Source organism: Propithecus coquereli, unplaced genomic scaffold (assembly GCF_000956105.1).
Source record: "Propithecus coquereli isolate 6110/MARCELLA unplaced genomic scaffold, Pcoq_1.0 Scaffold68, whole genome shotgun sequence".
Taxonomy (NCBI): domain Eukaryota; kingdom Metazoa; phylum Chordata; class Mammalia; order Primates; family Indriidae; genus Propithecus; species Propithecus coquereli.
The window spans coordinates 3,461,751-3,483,495 of record NW_012152840.1 but is presented as its reverse complement, the minus strand read 5'-3'; the positions used below and the strand labels follow the sequence as shown (position 1 = coordinate 3,483,495).

General features: G+C 36.0%; 1 protein-coding gene across 1 annotated transcript in view; it reads left to right on the top strand.

Annotated features, from left to right (window-relative positions):
* The window catches only part of THEMIS (thymocyte selection associated), a 163,805-nt gene that overhangs the window by 61,912 nt on the left and 80,148 nt on the right, over positions 1 to 21,745 (top strand). The window contains exon 3 of the mRNA XM_012660821.1: positions 667 to 1,715. Within this exon, the coding sequence (XP_012516275.1) occupies positions 667 to 1,715 (1,049 nt within the window). The remainder of the gene's footprint in view (positions 1 to 666; positions 1,716 to 21,745) is intronic.

The following is a 21,745-nucleotide window of genomic DNA, read 5'->3' as shown; positions in this document are numbered from 1 at the left end:
TGGTGGGACTGCAAATTAGTGCAACCTCTGTGGAAAAGAATTTGGAGATACCTCAGAGAGCTAAAACTAGAAAGGTCTTTTTTAAAGTATGAGAACTTTCTTCTATGACAATTTTACATATAAAATCTGGACCTCAATAACATGACTTAAAATGATCTAACATTATAAACCTTCACATATATACATTTATATATGCTGCACCAGGGATGTTGTTGGAGGAAGATATCACAGACTCCTACTTACTCATAAGTGACTTTGCCAACCCCAGGGAATGCTAGGAAATTCCTGTGGGCTGCTCGAACATGACTTTTCACACATACCCATATTCATGTACATTATATATCATAAAAATATAAATTTAAACACAGGAGTGATTAACACTAGAATCAGGAGAGTGGTTACCCCTTAATAGCAGTGAAGAGGCCACGATTTTAGTGAGGGTCATTGGGCTCCAGGGTACTGGTTAATGTCTATTTCTTAAACTGAGTATGGGCTTATGGGTGTTGTGTTTTATATACAATCTCTTTGATCTTAAAATTTGAAAAAAGGAATGTCACACATAAGAGAAATGTTATATTATGTTCTGTCTATGGCACCAGAAGAGTATCTCACAGCAAACATTTCGATGCATGAAATGTCATAGTCTTTTTTTTCTTTTCTTTTCAGTTAGAAAGGATATAGTCCGCATCCTCCCCAGTTTAGATGTTGAAGTTAAAGACATTACTGACTCTTATGATGCTAACTGGTTTCTTCAGCTGTTATCTACAGAAGATCTTTTTGAAATGACCAGCAAAGAGTTCCCCATAGTAGCTGAAGTCATAGAAGCACCTCAGGGAAGCCAGCTGCCCAGAAATATTTTACAGCCTGGGAAAACCATCGTGGTTCACAAAAAGTTCCAGGCATCAAGGATCTTAGCTTCTGAAATTAGAAGCAATTTCCCTAAAAGACACTTTTTGATCCCCACTAGCTATAAAGGCAAATTCAAGCGGCGACCTCGGGAGTTCCCAACAGCCTATGACCTAGAGATAGCTAAGAGTGAAAAAGAGCCTCTTCACGTGGTGGCCACCAAAGCCTTTCATCCCTCTCATGACGAGCTGTCATCTGTATCTGTTGGGGACCAGTTTCTAGTGCATCACTCAGAGACTACTGAAGTCCTTTATGAGGGAATAAAAAAGGTGGTGAACGTTCTGGCCTGTGAAAAAATCCTCAAAAAATCCTATGAGCCCGCACTGCTCCCTTTGTACATGGAAGGAGGTTTCGTAGAGGTGATTCATGACAAGAAACAGTACCAGATTTCTGAGCTCTGTAAACAGTTTCGCTTGCCCTTCAATGTGAAGGTGTCTGTGAGAGATCTTTCCATTGAAGAGGACATTTTGGCTGCTACACCAGGACTGCAGTTGGAGGAAGATATCACAGACTCTTACCTACTCATAAGTGACTTTGCCAACCCCAGGGAGTGCTGGGAAATCCCTGTTGGCCGCTTGAATATGACTGTTCAGTTAGTCAGTAATTTGTCTAGGGACACAGGATCATTTCTAGTCAGAACTCTGGTGGAAGAGATCACTGAAGAACAATATTATATGATGCGGAGATATGAAAGCTCTATCTCACACCCCCCACCTCGCCCTCCCAAACATCCCTCAGTGGAGGAAACAAAGTTAACCCTGCTAACCTCAGCAGAAGAAGGGACAGTGGATCTGCCTAAATCTCCCAAGGTAAGGCTATGATTTTGCAGTTTTTTCCTCCAGAGGCAATTTGTTTCAAGTCTTTTCTGAGTTTGTTTTTTGCTTACGTTTCTTTATTTCATGCCATATTTGAAATGAGCCTTTCTGATTCACAGTAGATGAATGAACATCAACAGAGCGTAAGATACTGCAGCGTTTCGTATTTTGATGTTTAACCAATAGACGTGGCATGAAGTTTATATTGAATTGGGAAGAGCAGGGATGACATTTGGATATGATGACCCAAATTGCCTTTTCAAGGGGCTTTGGTAATTAAGAATGTTTTATAAGGTGCTTCAGAAGCAAATCTCTTTGATTTTGGAAGTGCTGTTTTATTTTTTCTAGGTAGAATTATTTTAACATTTCATCCAGGAAATGAGCATACAATAACTTCCTTCTTTTTTGGGGGGGAGGGTTACTGGTAACATGCATCTATAACACATGTCTTCATTTTGTTTTATGTGCAGAAAGATGTAAAAATATCTTGGCAGAACTTTGTGTGAGAATGTGAGCATCTGCCCACATTCTGCTGATCTTAAAATTGTAATCTTTAACAGTTCTATTGCAAAACAAAATCAATAAAATTGCAGACAGTATGAGATCATTACAGAATCAACAACTCCATAACCACTCTAAAGATTTTCGGGGGTGGTTCAGCTTTATTTTTACTGGAGGGCTTTGCCTCTTGAAAACTGCCTGCTGGCTGCCTGCAAAGCGCTTGCCCTTACACCATGATGTGTAGGTCGTTTATCCAGCTGTGGTTCTGTCATGTGCGGAAGGAGTGCGTTCTGGCCTGGCAGATGTTGTGCTAGCAGCTTAGGGAAACAAAGCAGTTGTAAAACAAAGAGATGCTGTGTTTACTCTCTATGCTCAGGAATGATAGCAGAGCCATAGGCTTCAAGTATATGGATATGGAAATACTTATGGTTTTACATCTCAGAAATTGCATTCTGCTTGTATGCTGGGGAAACCCAGTAAGAATCTCCAGACTTATTGTTAGAAAAAGATAAAACCAGCAGCAATTTCCTTTCCAGAAAAACAATTTTGAAGGAGTCATTTCAAATAATACAATGGTTTCCAAATAATGTTGATTAATATGTTGCTATTAATGTGAAGAGTGTCTTTGACTTCTCCTGTTTAGCATATTTTCATCACTGAGATGAATAATGTGAAAAATGGAATGCTTTCCTTGTTTTTAGTGGTAGGCAGAATAAAGCCCCTCTATGTCCAAAAATGTCTATGCCTAAATTCACAGAACCTGTGAGTATGTTACATTACATGGCAAAAGAGACTTTGCACACGTATTTAAAATTAAGGGCCTTTTAAGATGAGGAGATTTTCCTGGATGATCCAGGTGGGTTCAATTTAGTCACAAGAGTCCTTAAAAGAACCTTCTCCAGTTGAGGTGAGGGTTAGAGGGAGATGTGACTAGAGAAGAATGATCAGAGACACAACATTGCTGCCTCTGAATATGGAAGAAGGGAGCCATGAACCAAAGAACACAGATGGCCTCCCGAAGCTGGAAAAGGCAAGGAAACAGCTTCTTCCCTAGAGTCCCCAGAAAGAAATGCAACTAACACCTTGATTTTAGCTATTGAGAACTGCTATGTTGGACTTCTGACCTACAGGACTGTAAGTTAACACATTTGTATTATTCAAGCCACAAAGTTTATGGTAATTTATTACAGCAACAATAGAAAGATAATATAGCACATAAAGCTGGGAGTGAGGAATAAGTAAAAAGCCTTGACAGTAAAATCTGTATGTAAGTTAGGAGGACTTGTTTTGCTGGAAAAGCAGTTTTAGTTTTTCCTTTAAGTGAATTTATTAGCTCATGTGGAGAACCTAAGGATACAGCTAAGCTTCGGGAATAATTGGAACCAGGATTTTGAAAACAGCAAGAGTGGTCTTTACTTTTCGTCACATACTGGTTTTATTTTTCCAGACTAGCTTTCCCAGATTTTATTTTCCCAGGCTATAGTTGAGAGTTCCTGCATCTCACATCTCATAGTTTCATCCCTAGAGAAGAATACAATCTCTGTCTGGTTCAGATTTTAAAAAGGGAAGGACCTTGATTGGATTACATGACCATCTCCTGACTCAACCTATTGCCTGCCTCAACTAGAGGCCGGATTGGAGGATTGTCTGTTTGTGCTACTGTAACAGAGCACATAGACTGGGAAATTTACAAAGAACAGAAATTTATTCCCTCCGAGTTCTGGAGACTGGGAAGTCCAAGATCAAAGTGCTGGCAGGTTTAGTCTCTGGTTCCAAGATGAGATCTTGTTGCTGTGTCCTTTGGGGAGAAAAAAACCTTGTGCTCTCACATGGCAGAAGAACAAAAAGAGAGTGAATCCATTTCTACTAGCCCCTTTTATAGCAGTATTAATCCATTCATGAGGGCTTTTGCCTCATGATCTAAACACCTTCCATTAGGTCCCATCTACCAACACTGTTGCATTGGTGATTAAGTTTCCAGCACAGGCATTTTGGAGGAGACAAAAACATTCAAACCATAGCAGTGGGTAAGGGAATGAGGTCTAGTTGCCTCAAATAATAGAAATACTAGAACCACAGTATGTGAAGGTCTGGAGATACAAAATAATAGATGTCCACTACCATCAGAAAGAAAGAGATAAAAAATTCTAAACCACTAAGAAAGCATTCATAGGTAAAAATAAATTACACTTTTTAAAAAATGTTCTTTGACAAAGCATCAGATAAAAATGATCTAAGTGTTTTATTAGGAAACAAACTTGCAAAACAACATGTTATGTCTAGGCTACTATAATAAAATAAAGAGAACACATTCTTTGAATAAACTCATACATGCAGGATTCCAGATCAGCTTAATAGTTCCTAACTGCTTGTTCACTGGTTAAACTCCACACAGAGTCTTGGTTTCCAGTTCTGAGTTCCACTCTAGAGAATATTGGAGTTTATAAAGAGTTGTTAAGATGTTAAGAGGTCCTGCAGCCATTTTCATTTGAGGAATGGTTGAGGGAACTGACTGATAGTCTAAACTTGAGAGTCATGTTACTAGATGATAATAGTTATTTTATATATTTAAAGGCTGCTCTGTGACAAAGAGTGAAGACTTATATTCCATTACAACATTTTCAACACTGGTATAAAGTCAAAAGGAGGACAAATTTGGTATAATATGTTGGAACAGATTTCTTGCCCCCAAAGAGGTTTCAGCAGAAGATAGAGGACTGTAGGTCAGTGATGTTGTCAGGGGATTTCTGCTTTGGCTGAGAATTTATCAGACAGTGGGAAAGGGTCTATAATTCTTTGTTTATGATTAGTTCCATCAATTATAATGTGGTAAATAAAGTATTATATTTTCTCTGAAATCACTTTAAAATGTCAGAGGATACTATAATTTACCTGTTTTAGACCTACTGATCTCATTATTTTCAATAATTTGTTTCATCATAAAGATAGGAATCTGCTTAGTAGATTGTTTACGGAATATAAACCAAATCTCTGTCAGTTTCTGCATAATCTACTCCAAAAAGTCTTGAGACCAATTATTTCTTATTATCGCAATGCCATCCTTTCATATATTTCTTTGATGTTTCTTCTGGTATCTACATTAAAGCTCTTTTATCATGTGTACTTTTGAAGAACATCCTTTTTTTAGTTTACATGTAGGAAGCAGCCAAATAAAACAAGCCTCTAAGATTTTGGATCACATATGGAATATTGCTTTAAATCCAGACAACAATTTGTAAGGGTTTTTCAGAGTTTAAATCTTCAAACTCATTTTGCTCATTAAAATGCTGTTTTACATGCATAGAGAAGAGTACTAAATGCTTCATTATATGAGTTTATTTTTGCCTTCCCAATGGATCATTAACTTTACTAAATGATTTTTTGCATTGTTAAGTAGCAGGACAGATGTATGGGCAGTCTAACAGTAAGAATCTAAAATGTATTCAGTATTAGCCAAATTCACCTATAGCAGGTATCCGCTGTCAGAACTGACACTACAAGTTCATCTAAGAAGTTTGGAAATTAAGAATATATGAGGACACATTATAGGAAGTAGGAGAAGTAGAAAGGATTGTTTTCCAAAGTAAGATTGCCAACTGCTCTCTAGTTTTAGCAATACCTAAATAAGAAAAAAATATATACAAATATTAAAGTAGAAACTTAAGAATTGTAATTTAGGTATAGGCTGGGGCAGGTGAGGGTAGGAGATGGATACCAACAGAGATGACAGCCTACCTCAAGGCCTATGAGGTTCTACAAGGAAGAATATTATTGTTGTTGTTTAAATGTGATAGTTAACTCTTTGGAATAATAATGTGTGGGATCTAAACAAAGGGGTGGAGATATACAAAGGGACCCTTCAAAATGTCCTTTAGGCTTATGACATAATGTAGAAATAGTTTCTTTGGGATGTGTGCATTTGAAATTTTAAGCTTATGGAAACAATATTATAAAGTGACTAAATGAAGCTGGGCCTAAAATTATATTCTCAATAGAAATGTTGTTTAGTAGACTCTCCTTCCTCTAAGGTTGGTTTCTGTGTCAGAAGTAGTTTCAGATAGTTTGGAAGAACATATCCTCACTGGGGTTTTGCCTGTCGTGGATATATATAGCTATGACTTTTGAGTACCACACAGGAGATATGTAACTTCTATATTCTGATGAAAGGGCCTGTAACCAGATAGAAAAACAAACCTTTGGTTGAAAGATGAGATATTCCATGTCTTTGGAGACTACAGCTGGGACCAGAAATCTTACATTTCACTAACTCTATTTGGTCATTTAATGCCCAAGTGTCCACTTTGCTGCCAGAATTTCTAGATTTCTGTCAGACAAGAACACCCATAGGAGACATTAAGCAAAGAGCAAGGGAGGCAGTAATGGCAACATATTGTGAAAAGAGCAGAAGAGAAACCTTGCACCAGAATTAGAGTGAGGGCTGGAAAAGGCGGAAGGAAAGCAATAGTTCCTGGCAAGTGCAGAGAGAACACTTCAGCGGCTGCTGCCAGTGCTAAAATGTCACTTCTGATCGGGTGTGACAGTTAGAGTGGCTGAAATGTGTTAAAGAAACCCATGCTCCTGGGATAAATCTAGATTTTAAGAGACTAGCATTAGATCCACTCATTTGTTATTAATAGGATTTGGTCACAAATGATGTGCTTTGCTTTTGTTTGTGTTAACCTGACGTTGTGTGAAGACATTACGAGTGTTTGAATTTGTAACTGACTCTGAGCTCTATCTATTCTTGTAGTGTCCCCTTGGTCTAACATAGAAGCTGTAAATTTGTTTTCCTTCTGAATAGGGAAGATTGTTGCTATAGCATTTTTCAAAGACCATAGACAAAGAAAGTAGAACATTGATGTACTTAAAAATTGGAATTTTGAATCTGGTAATAAGAAAAAAAAGGGAACTTCTTTTTACAAAGTTGGCAGATTTTAATGTCGATATAATTTTTAGCATTTTTTTTTAGTAGGTATTTGTGCTTTCCTTAGGGTAAGACATATACAGATTAAGAAATCATGGTTTTTGAGTTGCCTAAGGTTTGTAGTCTAAGAAGTGGCATGGCCTGTAAACAGCCACTATATAGGAAGAAGTGAAAAAGATGGGAGGAGAGGGTGAAGAATGGATAAAGGAATGCTGGGTTGAAAATTAGCCAAACTTGAGTTACAACTGAAACCTTGAAGGTAGAAATCTGTGCTCAGTGGCATGTGTAGAATATTTATAAGTTCTTTTTGTGCTTCTGGAAGTGGGAGAGTAATCTGAACTTTTAAAGTTTTGCTCTAGGCATGACATGTACTATGTGAATAATTCTAGCTGGATAGCCGAAGCTCAGTGTAAAAGAGTTTTAAATGAAGAAGAACTGGTTAAGGTAAAACAGAAACATTGCAAAAAATATAATTTTTTTTTTAAAAAAGTGTTGAATTTTCCAGTAGATAAACAAGTGAAATTTGGAGTAAATTACTTTTGACTTTTAAAAAAATTAGAACAGTTTTCATTTTCTTATCTTTCCATGACATGGAAATTCCTATTAGAAATGATCAGCAATAATAGAAGAATTGTCAGTTTGGAATGTTCAATGCATAGTATGTATGGGGGCCTTTGAGTTGCCAGCTTCTTATAGTTCCCGTAGGGATTTTAGTGCCTGTAATCACTGAGTATGGGCTCACTGGATATTTAAGTTCTACTCTCTGAGCTCACTACCTACAGTTGTCTTTTTTTTTTTTTTAAAAAAACTCAGAAGAATAGTTGGAGAAAAAGTAGAACAGAAAAGTTCCAGCTGGCTATGCAGTTTTTGAAACTTATTTATCTGAATTTTCCATGACTATATTTATCAGTTATGAATTTACGTTAGAATAAAAACCTTTCTTAGAAATAAATTGATAATACATAAGCCACATATTTGAGCAAATAGGTTTTACTATAACTCTCTAGTTTCTTGCAAGCCAATATTACTTTTTTTTTTTTTTGAGACAGAGTCTCACTCTTTTGCCTGGGCTAGAGTGCCATGGCATCAGCCTAGCTCACAGCAACCTCAAATTCCTGGGCTCAAGCAATCCTTCTGCCTCAGCCTCCCAAGTAGCTGGGACTACAGGCATGTGCCACCATGCCCGGCTAATTTTTTCTGTATATTTTTAGTTGTCCGATTAATTTCTTTCTATTTTTAGTAGAGACGGGGTCTCGCTCTTGCTCAGGCCGGTCTCGAACTCCTGAGCTCAAACAATCCGCCTGCCTCGGCCTCCCAGAGTGCTAGGATTACAGGCATGAGCCACCGCGCCTGGCCCCAATATTACTTTTAATCTTTGGTGATGTTTTCATTGATGTCAGATCTACATCAACAAAAATATTATACTTTACATCCCAAACCAAATTTCCTGGATAAATATTAGGATTGAAAATGAGCATAAGATGGCTATGAAAGAATCATAAGGATAGGATTCCAAAAATCATTATTTTCTCAAATTTTGAAAAGTAGAGAACTTAAGAAGAAAAAGATTTTCTTAAAAATAGAAGGGAGTAGAAAGTGAAAATGAACCTTGAATTTAAGCGACCAGAGGGTCCATAAATACTCTAAAACTACATAGAGAAAGAAATGATACATACATGCATTATTTAAGGGAAAACTCTCAGCAAACCTTTTACAGCTCTAAACATTTTTCATATACTTTGTCTAGAATCTAACTTCAACATGATCATGAAGTCTTAGAAACCTTTTACCCAATACTCAATTATCAAGATGAACTTATAATAGAACAAGTTGTTTTTAGCTGCTTTGTAAGACATACTCTCATTTTAGGTATTTATTAGGAACCAATTACAGAGATGATTTTAGATTTGATGAGAAGATAAGAAATAAGAGGGAACCAATCAGAAGGCTATTGATGACAAAACTAGCCAAATAGGAATCAATTTATATAATAAAGACCACAAGAACTATATAATAAATCCATTGCTACTTCTGCAGACACAAAATTGAAATAATTATAAAATCATGGGGTCACACCATACACAAAAAGCGATATATATTTGTTCTTTTAGTGTAACTGAAAAGATGTTATTCTACTTTGTGACATTATTCTCATTCAGATCACTAAACTTTATATATTATTTGTCCCTAGGAAATGTTTATTATTGTTATCAAGTCCTTTCACGAATCTTAATTACTGTTTTAAAAGTACGCAATCACCAGTTGTGGAATAGGATAAAACACAAAGTCATATGAGGTGTGTTCTCTCGATTGTTATGCAAGGATGGGAACTGCCCTACCCAAGCTATTTCTCTCCTCATTAGCTCTGTTTCCAGCTTCTCTCCTGAGCTATGATGATTTCTGTATTTTCCATTCATGCTAGACTCTTCCTCAACCAAATTCTCTTTCACAGGGTTGTCAGGTATCCTGTGTTCAATAAAACATTCAAAGGTTTGTGATCCAGACTGATCTCAATCTTCTGTAATAAAAACACCAGCTGCTCATTACTGAACCCTGTTCTGTTGCTGACATTAGACTAGGTGCTTCTTTGTATTTTTCTCTTATTTAATCCTTCAGACAGCTCCATGGGTGCTGTGATTATCTCTATTTTGCAGATGAGGTAATTGAGGCTAAGAGGTATGTAATATGTCATGGTTATCAGCAGTACTCAGGTTGCCAAATTTTATGGTAGATCCCCAGTCCTTGTACTATTTGAATACTAGGCAGTAAATGGCACAGTTGAACACTACCTACATTTTAGAATCCTTTCTTTGTATTCTGGTATATCATGCTGTCCTGGTTTCTTCATACTGCAGTGGTTGAATTTGCTCTCATCCCTTGTGGTGGCTTTTTATCTGATTTCCTTAACTCTTAATGTTCAACTGCCTTAGAGCTCGATCTTCTATCTCTATGCTCACTTTTTAAGTTCCTATCTGTACTCATAAATTTTTTGTTTTATACATATGAAATGGCTGTCAGTAGAAATATGAATATGGATTTATTAAGGGAAGCAACTAAGAAATGATATCATATTTTTCTTTTAAAATCTGCTTAAATGTGCTTAGATGTCATCTTTTTAAGGAAAGTTCAATTGCCATGCTATCACACTTTGTCAGTTCTGTAGCAGTTACAACGTTTTCACCTCTGGAAAATATCAAAGGTTAGAGGAAGTGATCAGGTAAGGAAAAAAACTTCCTACTGACATGCTGTTCTTATAAATGTAGACTTATCATGCTCAGAATTCTTCTTTCCTGATCCAGAGATGAGAAGACAGTTGAGAATACCTTGAACTCTCTAAGTGACATTATAATTTTAAGCTGCTGAGCTTTGGCATTAGCAAAAAGCTCTTTAGTAGCAATTCAGGGTTTAGCTGAAATAAACTTCAGGAATTGGAATTAAGACTAGGACTAGGACTTTTAATTTTGGAGTTAAATGGCTATTACACGAATGTGGATTTTTATGAACTATTCAGTCACTAAAACTATGGGATTTCCCCAGTATTTTATGCAGGGTTAGAACAACCGCTAGTTCACAGAGATTTGAAAGGATATCAAAGAGCAAGAATCAAGTTGGCTACTATTTATCAAGTCCAACTTGCTCAATAAATTGTTTGCGAGTGTGTGTGTGTATGGCTTTGCATATTATATACCCATGTGTTTATGTGTGCACATCTACAGATATGAATGTGTATGTGTGTGCATGTGCAAGATTATTATCTCTAGTTATCCTTTTGGAAGTCAAGTTTTTCTTTAATGTCCAAGTAAAATCAAATAAGCCCTGAATGTCATATAATTTTTGATAGTCCAATGCCTGCCTCCATTATTTCCAAAAATTTATGTGGGAGCTTTATGTTTTCTCCTTTTCTCTATTTTGTTCTCTAGCTCTTCACTCTTATTTCTTGTTTAGTTTTTGGTCAATGTGGGTCGTCTCAATACAGGTATTCCAATTGTATCAGGTACTCTGGTCTTTAGTGCCCCAACCTATCAATGAAATGTATTCTTTTATTTTTCAAGGAACCACTAACAATGCACTTGTGGGTGAAGAAGAATTTGCTGAAGGTCTGGTGACAATAGCTAGGAACAAGAAATGAAAGTTCTAAGCCCAATGCCTAATGACTCACCTCTGACCCTTAAATTTTTCCAAGCTTTTTCATCTCATAAAATCAATACTTTTCTACCCAGGATTAGCCCACTTTGGTTGTTTGCTTAATAATAATAAATGCATTAAAAATGTTCATTCTCATAGTTCAGTTCTATAGTGTTAAGCATGGAAATCCTTACTTGTCTTAAAATCAGATCTACTTATAATTTATTTTAAATCTTTATTTTATTATTTAACTTTTTTTCCCAAAAATATGCCTTTATTTTATTTTATTTTTTATTTTTTTAATTCAGGATATTATGGGGCTTTTTAATTCATGAGGAATTTACTTTGTATATAGGATAGATCATTGTAGTGATGAGGTGAGGATCAAATTTTATTTTTCACAAATGATTAATAAATTTTCCCAGTACCACAGATTTACTAAATTATTCTTTCTCTATCCATTCTGGAGGCAGTTTTGCAACTTTCTACTCTATGTCTTTGATTTACCTGACTTGTCTTACACCAATATCAGTTATTCATAATGTGGAACTTTCTAGTAATCCTAATATTGATATATTTTTTCCTCTTATAATTATTCTTTTTCAGTACATATTTAGGTTCTAAGCTGCCTATTCTTTCAAACGAGCTTTTCAAGCACTTCATTAACTTATAAAAAATATCTGGTGAGGCTTTTGATAAAAATTATATTAAATATATTAATCTGGGAGAACATGAATTTTTATATACTTGGTTTCCCCATCTTGGTAAATAGTTTGCTATTCCGTTTAGCTAAATCTTCTCATTAAAGCCATGTGTATCTTTCTAACAATTTCTGGTGTACTTCTGATATTTCTTCAAACTCATACTGAAGATAGCAGATCCCTTCCTTGAGTGTTAGGAACTCTCAGTGATATGATACTCTCTATGGTATTGTATTTATGTATTTTCGTATGAGTAAAACCAGAGATTATGTCTTTGAACATGATGAATCTTTTAATCAAGTGTTTCATTCAGCAAATATTTATCGATTATTATATTTTACATATATTTTTAGGTGCTGCATATCCATCAATAATAAAACACCTTGGTAAGTGGTTTGATACTCATCTTAATGCTTACATTCTAGGGGGAATAAATCATATAGGTAAACGATCAGGTAAATGTTAGAGTACAATAAAAGCTATGTGGAATAATACAGCAAGATAAGGAGTACTAAGAGTATGAGGGGGATAGAATAATTTTTAAAAGTATGTCAAGGTATGCCTTATTGAGAAGACAACATTGGTTCAAAGGCTTGATGGCATAAGATGAGCTATGTAGAAGAGCATGAGGGGAAGTGTTCCAAGCAGAGGAAGGAGATGGTACAAATCCTCAGGTAGGAATGCACCTAATATGCTGAAAATTCAGCCAGAATGCCTGAAAGGCTGGAATATAGTGACTGAAGGAGATAAAAGGGGCTGAGATTTTAGATTAAATGCGGGGGGTGGAGGGGCAGATTGTGTAGCTCCTTGCAAGTCATTGTAATGATTTTGGCTTAATTTTTCATGAGACACAAAGTGATTCAAGGATTTAGTGGAGAAATGAGATAAACTGAGATACATTTTAAAGGGCTCATTCTTGCTTTTGTGTTGCTGTTGGACAGTATGGGAGCAAGGATGGAAACAGGGAGACTGTATAGGAACACATTGCCATATCTGATACTGCCATGTACCAGAAGTATAAAAATTTAGCTAACAATAAAGGTTATTTTTATTAATAGATCTATTTGGAGTGCAAAGCTAAAAGTATTTTTTTTCTGGGAATGAGGAATTTTCTCTTATTTGCAATGAGGAATTTTCATTTTATAACTTCTTTACTGCTGACCACTAAAATTTAGCTTATTTCTCCCTGCATTCTCTTATTAACAGAGTTTTCTTCTCTTGGATTTTAAATAGATGTCATTTTCTTTGGAAAATATTGAAAATTTAATCTGGAGTTAGATAGCTATGGTGGAAAAAAAAAACAAAAAAAAAGTTATTTGGAATTAGGAGCATACGGTCTTGTCCTGGCTCTGTTACTAGTTTGTCATGTGATTTGGGATAATCTGGGTGTTCCTGTCCATAAAATGAGATTAGAGAAAATGATCAGTACCATTTCTTCCAGATTAAATATTCTACCAATCCATGATTCTATATTTATACACTGGCCAGTAAAGAGTTGAAAATAACTGAAGATTTTCATTTGGGTTCCTTAAAATAGCAACAGGTTGCTTTGCTACAGCTAAAGAATTTTAAAGACAAGAAGAAGGAAGGATCCTCAAATGATAGTATGGTATTTTGGAAGATGATGGTCTTCCTGGTAACATTGCCTGTAAATTTCTCTGTCCTTGGCACCCAAAGAGGAGCCCTTATCTGTAATGCTTGATTCAATGGGGCCTGTTTTCTCTTCTTAATCCTGCATCCAGTAGGAACTTGGCACCTGTTTTCATCTTTTCTTACCTTCTCTGGGAGGACTTTCCCAGGAGCTGTCTTCTACAAAAAGTTAGCCAGGCATGGTGGCATGTCTATAGTCCTAGCTACTTGGGACGTTGAGGTGGGAGGATTACTTGAGCCCAGGAGTTCAAGGTTATAATGAACTATGATTGCACCACTGCACTCAGTCTGGGCAACAGAGAGAGAGAGACCTCATCTCTAAAAAAATGAAAGAATTACTCCTCCCTATTTTATTCCTGCACTTCCAAAACCTGAATACCTGTGGTGTGCCACTCCATTAGATATGCACATGGCAATACCCCCACTAGCCTATTTATCTATTTGATCTTAAAGTTTCCCTTCATTTGTCACTCTTGAGATTCCTCTCCATGGCTACCCACTCTGTCCCCATGTTTTCCCCACTGGGACCCATTTTTTACATGTGGCTTGTCCCTGTTCCCTTCAAGATCACACATTGCATCTGATTCTGTGCAGTAGTGCACCCTATTCCTTCCTGAAACTAACTTAATTTATTTTCAAACAAATATAACAACATTGTTTTCCCCATCACGAGGGGTTACATTTGTGACTCTATTTGCCATGGAGAGACAAGAATTTAGATATTAAGAGGCTGTGGAAGGAGGGACAGAAATAGCTTTCTCTTGCAAACGGAAAGACATTTGCTCTCATTTAGCTGAAAGCACATGACCTTTCTAATCAAACATTTGACATCATGACCAGGCCGAGGAAAAAGTGTACCTGTTCAGTTATAATTGCTTCTGTTCACAGAAGTGGATTTCTCATTGTCTGTGCAGCTACAGGAAATATGGTTAATAAAAGCACGTCAGCCTGACTGACGCTGTTCTGTAAAGCCCTGCCAGACTACGCCACAAAACTGTTATTTCCTATTATGAAAACTAAATCTCGAATCATGGTTAAAAGGTAATCAGCCTTTGGGAGAGTGGTCCTGTAGAGGTAAGCAGTAATTCAGATTTGATTGGCAATATAGGCTTTTCAGGGAATGGTTCAAAATGAGGAGCATTTTGAGAGGCAGAAACACAATACGAAATGTTGATTCTCAGAATTTTCCTAACAACAGATTACTGGTAAATATATTGCAGGTTTTTAAAGTTGTGTCTTTCCCAGCAAGTGTAATAATGCAACCGAGTGGTTTTGTGTACTTCATCTTACTTGACTGATGTAACGCAACCCTATGAGGTAGGTATCATGATGACCATTTCATGGCTGAGAAAACTTGCCAAGGCTCCAAGGTTTACAGTCAGTGTCATCATGTCTCCTCTGTCTCTCACCATCAGGGCCCAGGTACTTCTCGTGGTCCCACGATGCCTCCTGGGAAGGTGGTGTAAGAGTGTCTTTTTCAACTTTTCTGCTCTTTTGTTCCTTACACGAAGCTATGTTTACAGTTTCTAGTTTGACAGAGCAATAGCACCTTCCTCACAGGGTGGTTGTAAAGACAAAATCTAAAGAAATAACACTACTCAAAAAATATCAAAAGGGAATTAATATGACCTCACTTAACAGATAACTTAATTTTAGTAGTTTTATGCAAATCATGAAAATTTCATGATTTGAAAAAAAGATGTTTCTTCTAGGAAAAAGGTATTGCAATTAGGTACATCAATAATAAATATAGAAGCAATTACATTTTTCTTTTTATATAAAAGTGGTGTTGCTGGCACATTGTTGGAGAGATGTGTTTTATACCAGTTTTTTAGTTGGTTCTGTAGTTCTGGTACTAATCAGGTGAACCAAGACTGCACATTAAGCCAATATACTTGTATTGCATGTTGGCATTGCTGTCAACTTATTTTTTTAACTACGCAAAATTAATGTCTCTCTAATCTGCTCTACTTTCCTCTATTTTCCTTTCTGGATATTCCTTACTTAACTCAGGAGAATTTTCCTGTTTGGACCAAGTAATCAAGTGATCAACCACAATCAAGTGATCAACCATAGTTTCCCTAGAATTCTTTCACATTTTATTTTTCTTTTGATGTGTTATTAAGTACTATTAATATTTATTTATATGCTTTATCTCCTTTGTTGGACCTGGGATATTCTGTACAGCAAATGACATGTTTTGAATACATGTATGACTAGCCTCAAAGGATGCTTAATAAGTCTGTGTCTAGTGTCGAACAAGAGAACAAATTTTCACAACACTTGAAAAATCTCCCAGTGAAAACGTTTGAATTATATACAGAATTTATCCAGTTTCAGTGCAAAACTAAAAAGCTGTAAGACTTCCTTCTAACCTGTATGCTACTCATACTCAATTGTTCATGGAATGACCTATCAGTTGATTGGAATATGTAGATACAGAAAACATAATAAAACAAAAAACAATAGGCCATATAGGGTATTATAGGGCATTGAAAGGAGAGAAAACATCAGAGGGTTTGGAGCAGAGATGTGACATGCTTTAAAAGAATCACTATGGCTTTAAGATGATCATAAATGATTAACATCTGTAATAGTTAGGACACTGAAGTTTTGCTCCTAGAGTGTGTTCTAGATAATAGGTCCATTTTACTCTTCTGTACATTGGCCTAGACAAAGAATTTATGAAGAAGACCCCAAAGGCAATCACAGCAACAACAAAAAGTAAATAAATAATCAAATTAAAAAGCTTCTGCACAGCCAAAGAAACTGTCACAAGAGCAAACAGACAACCTACAGAATGGGAGAAAATTTTTGTGTGCTACAAATCCGATAAAGGGCTGATAACTAGAATCTATTTAGAACTCAGGAAAATCAGCAAGAAAAAAATCAAACAACCCTATCAAAAAGTGGACAAAGGACACGAACAGAAACTTTTCAAAAGAAGACAGAATAATGGCCAACATATGAAAAAATGCTCCACATTTCTAATCATCAGGGAAATGCAAATCAAAACCACAACGAGATATCACTTATCTCCAGTGAGAATGGCCTTTATCAAAAAATCCCAAAACAATAAATGTTGGCGTGGATGCAGAGAGATAGGAACACTCATACACTGCTGGTGGGACTGCAAACTAGTGCAACCTCTGTGGAAAGCAATATGGAGATACCTTAAAGAGATACAAGTAGAACTACCATTTGATCCAGCAATCCCATTACTGGGCATCTACCGAAAAGAAGAAAAGACATTCTATAAAAAAGACACCTGCACTCGAATGTTTATAGCAGCACAATTCACAATTGCAAAGATGTGGAAACAACCCAAGCATCCATCAATACATGAGTGGATTAATAAAATGTGGTATATGTATACCATGGAGTACTATTCAGCTATAAGAAACAATGGTGATATAGCACCTCTTGTATACTCCTGGATAGAGTTGGAATGCATTCTACTAAGTGAAGTATCCCAAGAATGTAAACATAAGCACCACATGTACTCACCAGCAAATTGGTTTCACTGATCAACACCTAAGTGCACATATAAGAATAACATTTATTGGGAGTCGGGCAGGTGGGAGTGGGGAGGAGGGGATGGGTATATACATATATAATGAGTGCGATGCGCACCATCTGGGGGATGGACAAGCTTGAAGTTCTGACTTGGGAGAGTGGGTGGCAAGGGCAACATACATAACCTAAACATCTGTCCCCACATAATATGCTGAAATAAAAAAAAATAGGACCATTTTGTTTTGATTTTGAAATTTATTTGAAAATATTTTTACTATACTAAATTAAATGAAGTCAATTTTATTTCTTTAATATTTTCCCATATTCTGGGAGAGCAGGCTAAGGTTAGTGATGACTAAGTGAAATAGCCTTGTCTGAGCAGAATTTATAAAATATAAAGATTTATTTCCTCTTCTATGATGAAAGAGAGAATCTGTTGATATGATCTTTTTTGTGCTTTTCTAAGAAAAGATAGAGGGCTAAAATATTAAAGAACTTATTTTCAAGTAGAATGCTATCATCTGAGAATATTATGTTACCTTATTATTGTCAGTAAATGATTAAAAAATTCAGGTAGTTTGGAATAAGGCAATGATTATGAATATCATTCATTTGTTTAATGAAATTTTCAATAATGGCAAAGAAAGCATTTTGTTTTTTTCCTTATGAGATACAGAGCTTCCTTTATATTAGTCCTCCAACCTTTCATTATTGAATAATAGCAAACTGTAGAATAAATCAGGAAATGTCACTCGGCATTTGGCCTCAATCCCTGAATCTGATTATTAGGAGGCAATTCTCCATGAATGAATACTTTCATATCATCACATAGTCTAACCTTTTTGAAGAAAGACCACTGGTGACCTTGGTGTAAGTATGGTTGAGTAGCAAACATGTCTTGGAAGATAGAGATAGTATATTGCTTCAGAGAGATTAAGAGACTTCTCTCTCTTGCAGACATTTGCTTACATCCCAGAGTAAAGGACTCTCCTTCACCAGAGGGGAGGATGGATCCATGCACCAGCCAAAGCTTTGAGCATCATAGTTTTGTGACTCTGTGATACACTCCCTCTGGATGAGCAGGGTAACATTAGGCCTTCTTAGCCTCCCCAGAGCTACGATGCTCTGTGAATACTAAACTGTCTGTTTTCCAATCCAGAGACTTTGTTTACTCTCAGGATAACATTTGTCTATTACCTATCCATCTACCTACACACCTTCCTGCCTACCCACCTTCCTACCTACTGATTCATCACTGTAGGAGGCTAACTTCTTAGCTTATAAGTAGAGTGTCTACTTATATTCCAGACCCACCACAATTTTAGACAGTACTGATGTTTTCCCTTCATGAGCCTCATGCCATATTGATGTTTGTACTGATGAGGAACAAATCTCATTTTCTGGTATTAGTTGTCAAAATATTATGTATGCCATTTGTTCTCTATGATACATTCAAAAAAGAAATAATAAATGTGCAAGGATGGAGTTCCTTACACACGTGTATGTATGCACATACTCACAGGACTGTTGAGATGAGGAGATGAAACCATTTCCCTAGAGATGGCAGTGGGATTGAATTTCATTGAAACATACAAAGTTCAAGGTGATGTCATACAATGAACATGGTGACTTGGGTGCAGCACGGTGTCAGTTTCGAGGAGACTATATTCATGCTGGCAGATTTAATGGATTGGAAATCTCTAGGGCCTTTTATCTCCAAGAGTAGATAATTCAAGGTTTTTGCTTTCTAGCTAAAGGAAGAAAGTAGTATGTGCCTGTGTGTGTATGACATACGAACGTGTATGTGTGTGCGTGTGTGCCTGTGCATTCAAGGATGCCGGAAAGAGACAAAGATAAACAAGAAAGTTGGGGAATTTAGAATACGGAAGAAATGTCTTGTATCTTGTTTGCCACCATTGGTATCACAGCCTCAGGATGATGCAATGTTAAAATAATTGCCGCTGATTCTTTGATAAATGTCCTAGTGACAGGGCTAATCTCAGAGAGTGAGTGGAATCAGTTCAAGTACAGACAAGACCTACAAGGGGACTTTTTCAGGGGGAGATTCTCAACTGGTAAAATAGTGGTGATGCTCTGGTAACATGGCTTTTTGAGAAACTCCAAACTCAACTCCTTGGTGGCTATCAGGTTGCAAAGTTTTCACAGCTACTGTGATGGCAAGGCCACTGGTTTTCAAGGCTATCGTGGAACTGGGGAAAGGGGAGTAGATATAGGGCAAATAAAAACACTACAAAGTTCACTGTTCTTACTAAGACTCAGTCATTTTTCTTGAATAAAGGCTTCTTACATTGTTGCAAATCTTTAACTAATTTCTGGATTTTGAAAAAGTTGATTCTGCTAATTTTTGCTAGTGTTCATTGTTTTTAGGCAGGAATGGATTTTCAGAGGTCCTTAGCCTGTCATTCCTAGCTGTGGATCTTGGGCAAATTATTTAATCTCTCCTTTTCTCAATTTTCTCATTCATAAAATCGGGATAATAATATGCCTCAGAGAATTGTTGTGAAGATTAAGCAAGCCCTTTCAGGAAAAGCACTTAGAATAGTACCTGGCATATAATGAACACCCAATAAACACTGGCCGTCAATATCAGGTGGATTCATTTTAAATACATAAGTACAGATATTAGCAAACTCACCTCTTATTTTTGTTCCTTAAATTTTGGTTTCATATTCACAGTATAAGTCACATTTTATTTTTTCTGAATTGGTTTATCTGGGTAGAAAGGTTTATGGATTTTATTCCATAATGTTTCAGACAATAGCAGTTGATAATGTTTTACATTCCATTACACTGAATATTCCCTAAAGTTTTTGGAACAATAATAGATGGCCAAACTGTTGAAGATATTATGATTCTACTTACTGTTCAAATATGTAGACTGAAAACTTCACTATAAGAGGGTAATTCTGCCTTTTGTTACTTCAGAAAAATAAGCATACTACATTTATTTATGCATTGTTTTCAATGTGGTTTATAAAATTGCACTTTTTGAGAGGATTGTCTCAGAGTGCAAATTAAAAAATGTAAAATATTTTATTGGATACCTAGAGCCATCAAAGTCATTAATTTTTTTATGAAATATTTAAATTTTAAATGACAGACAAAGCTGCTTCCTCAGGAGATCTACTAAAGGAAGTGCATGTTATAAGATGGGGCACATTCAGTACCTTAAATATCAGCAAACTTGAGCCTGTCAGTAAAAATAAATGGGAATTACATGAATGGGTTTAATATACAACTGCAATGGCTAATTCAGAATATTTAACAATGATAATTAGTTGTGAAAGACAAGTAGTTGTTTGCCTTCTATTCTGAATGATATTAATTTCAGTAAATATTAAGCATAATACTCATATAATGATTCACTTCGTGAAAGGTATTCTTACTTTTCTTTTGGTCTATATGCGTTAGTATTCCCAAGGCTATGATTTTTGAATAAGCAAGCAAAGATGGCCATACTGGTTGACGAGTTGTTTTTCAACTTTAAGAGTAAATTGGGAGTTTAATAATTATGTTTTTAAAATCTTTTCATATGGTAAAGCTTACACCAAATCCGACCTGAAGAAGAGAAATATACTCCACACAACATTTTCTAATTACATTTATCAATCTGGAAAAAGAGTTTATTTCTTAAGAACCAAAGTTTTGACTTAATGTTATGTAATTTTCATTGTACCATGAATATTAGATAGATATAGTGTGACTACATTTGCTATCTGATTATTTGAAATTAAAATGCTTTCATAGATAAACCATATGATGGCTAGGACTTTTTCAGTTGTTAGTGACAGAATATTTATCTCGAACTGGCTTAAGTAATTATATGTATATTCTGAGAAGTCCAGGGGTTGAGCTCTTTCAGAAGTACTAGATTCGGAACTGAACATAGGATCCATCTCAGTTCCACCACCTCTGGGTTCACAGTTCATTGCAGTCCCCAGTATCATTAGAGCCATGTCGTTAAGACATTCAATTCAAAAGAAAGACTTCTCTTTTGAAAATAACTCAAACAAAAGCCACAGAACTGAGTTTTGTTTTCCCTGATTGGTCATGTATGGATCTCTGAATTGTGTCTGTGTTTGTGTGTCCAAGAGAATGTAATTTTCTTATTGACTAGTCAAGATTACACATTCTGCTCTGAGATAGGAATGGGCTTCACTCAGATCATGTGGACAAATTAGAGAGAGGGATATAGCTTAAATGAGTTAGGACTTTGCTGGAGGAAGAAGAAATAGAATTTGAGGAGATAAATTTTTGATAGAGAAAGTTATCACAGGAGAAATATACATTCAGAACGATTCCTAATGAAATAAAACTATTTTGAACTATTAGGAAAATTGGAGTTATATAGAATAGTATAATTAGAACCATTAAGCTTCTAAGTGTCTTCTAATGGTAGAGCAACTAGAGGCCAGAGAGGTTATGGAATTTTCCTATATTACACAGCATTAACTAATTTTATTTGCCGACTGACCGCTCCACTATTTTAGAGAAAAATGAGTTATGAGCATCACTTCATGCCATGTCTTTATTATAGTAATTATTACACTGTATTAGAAATACTGAATCCTTCAAGTAAGGAACAA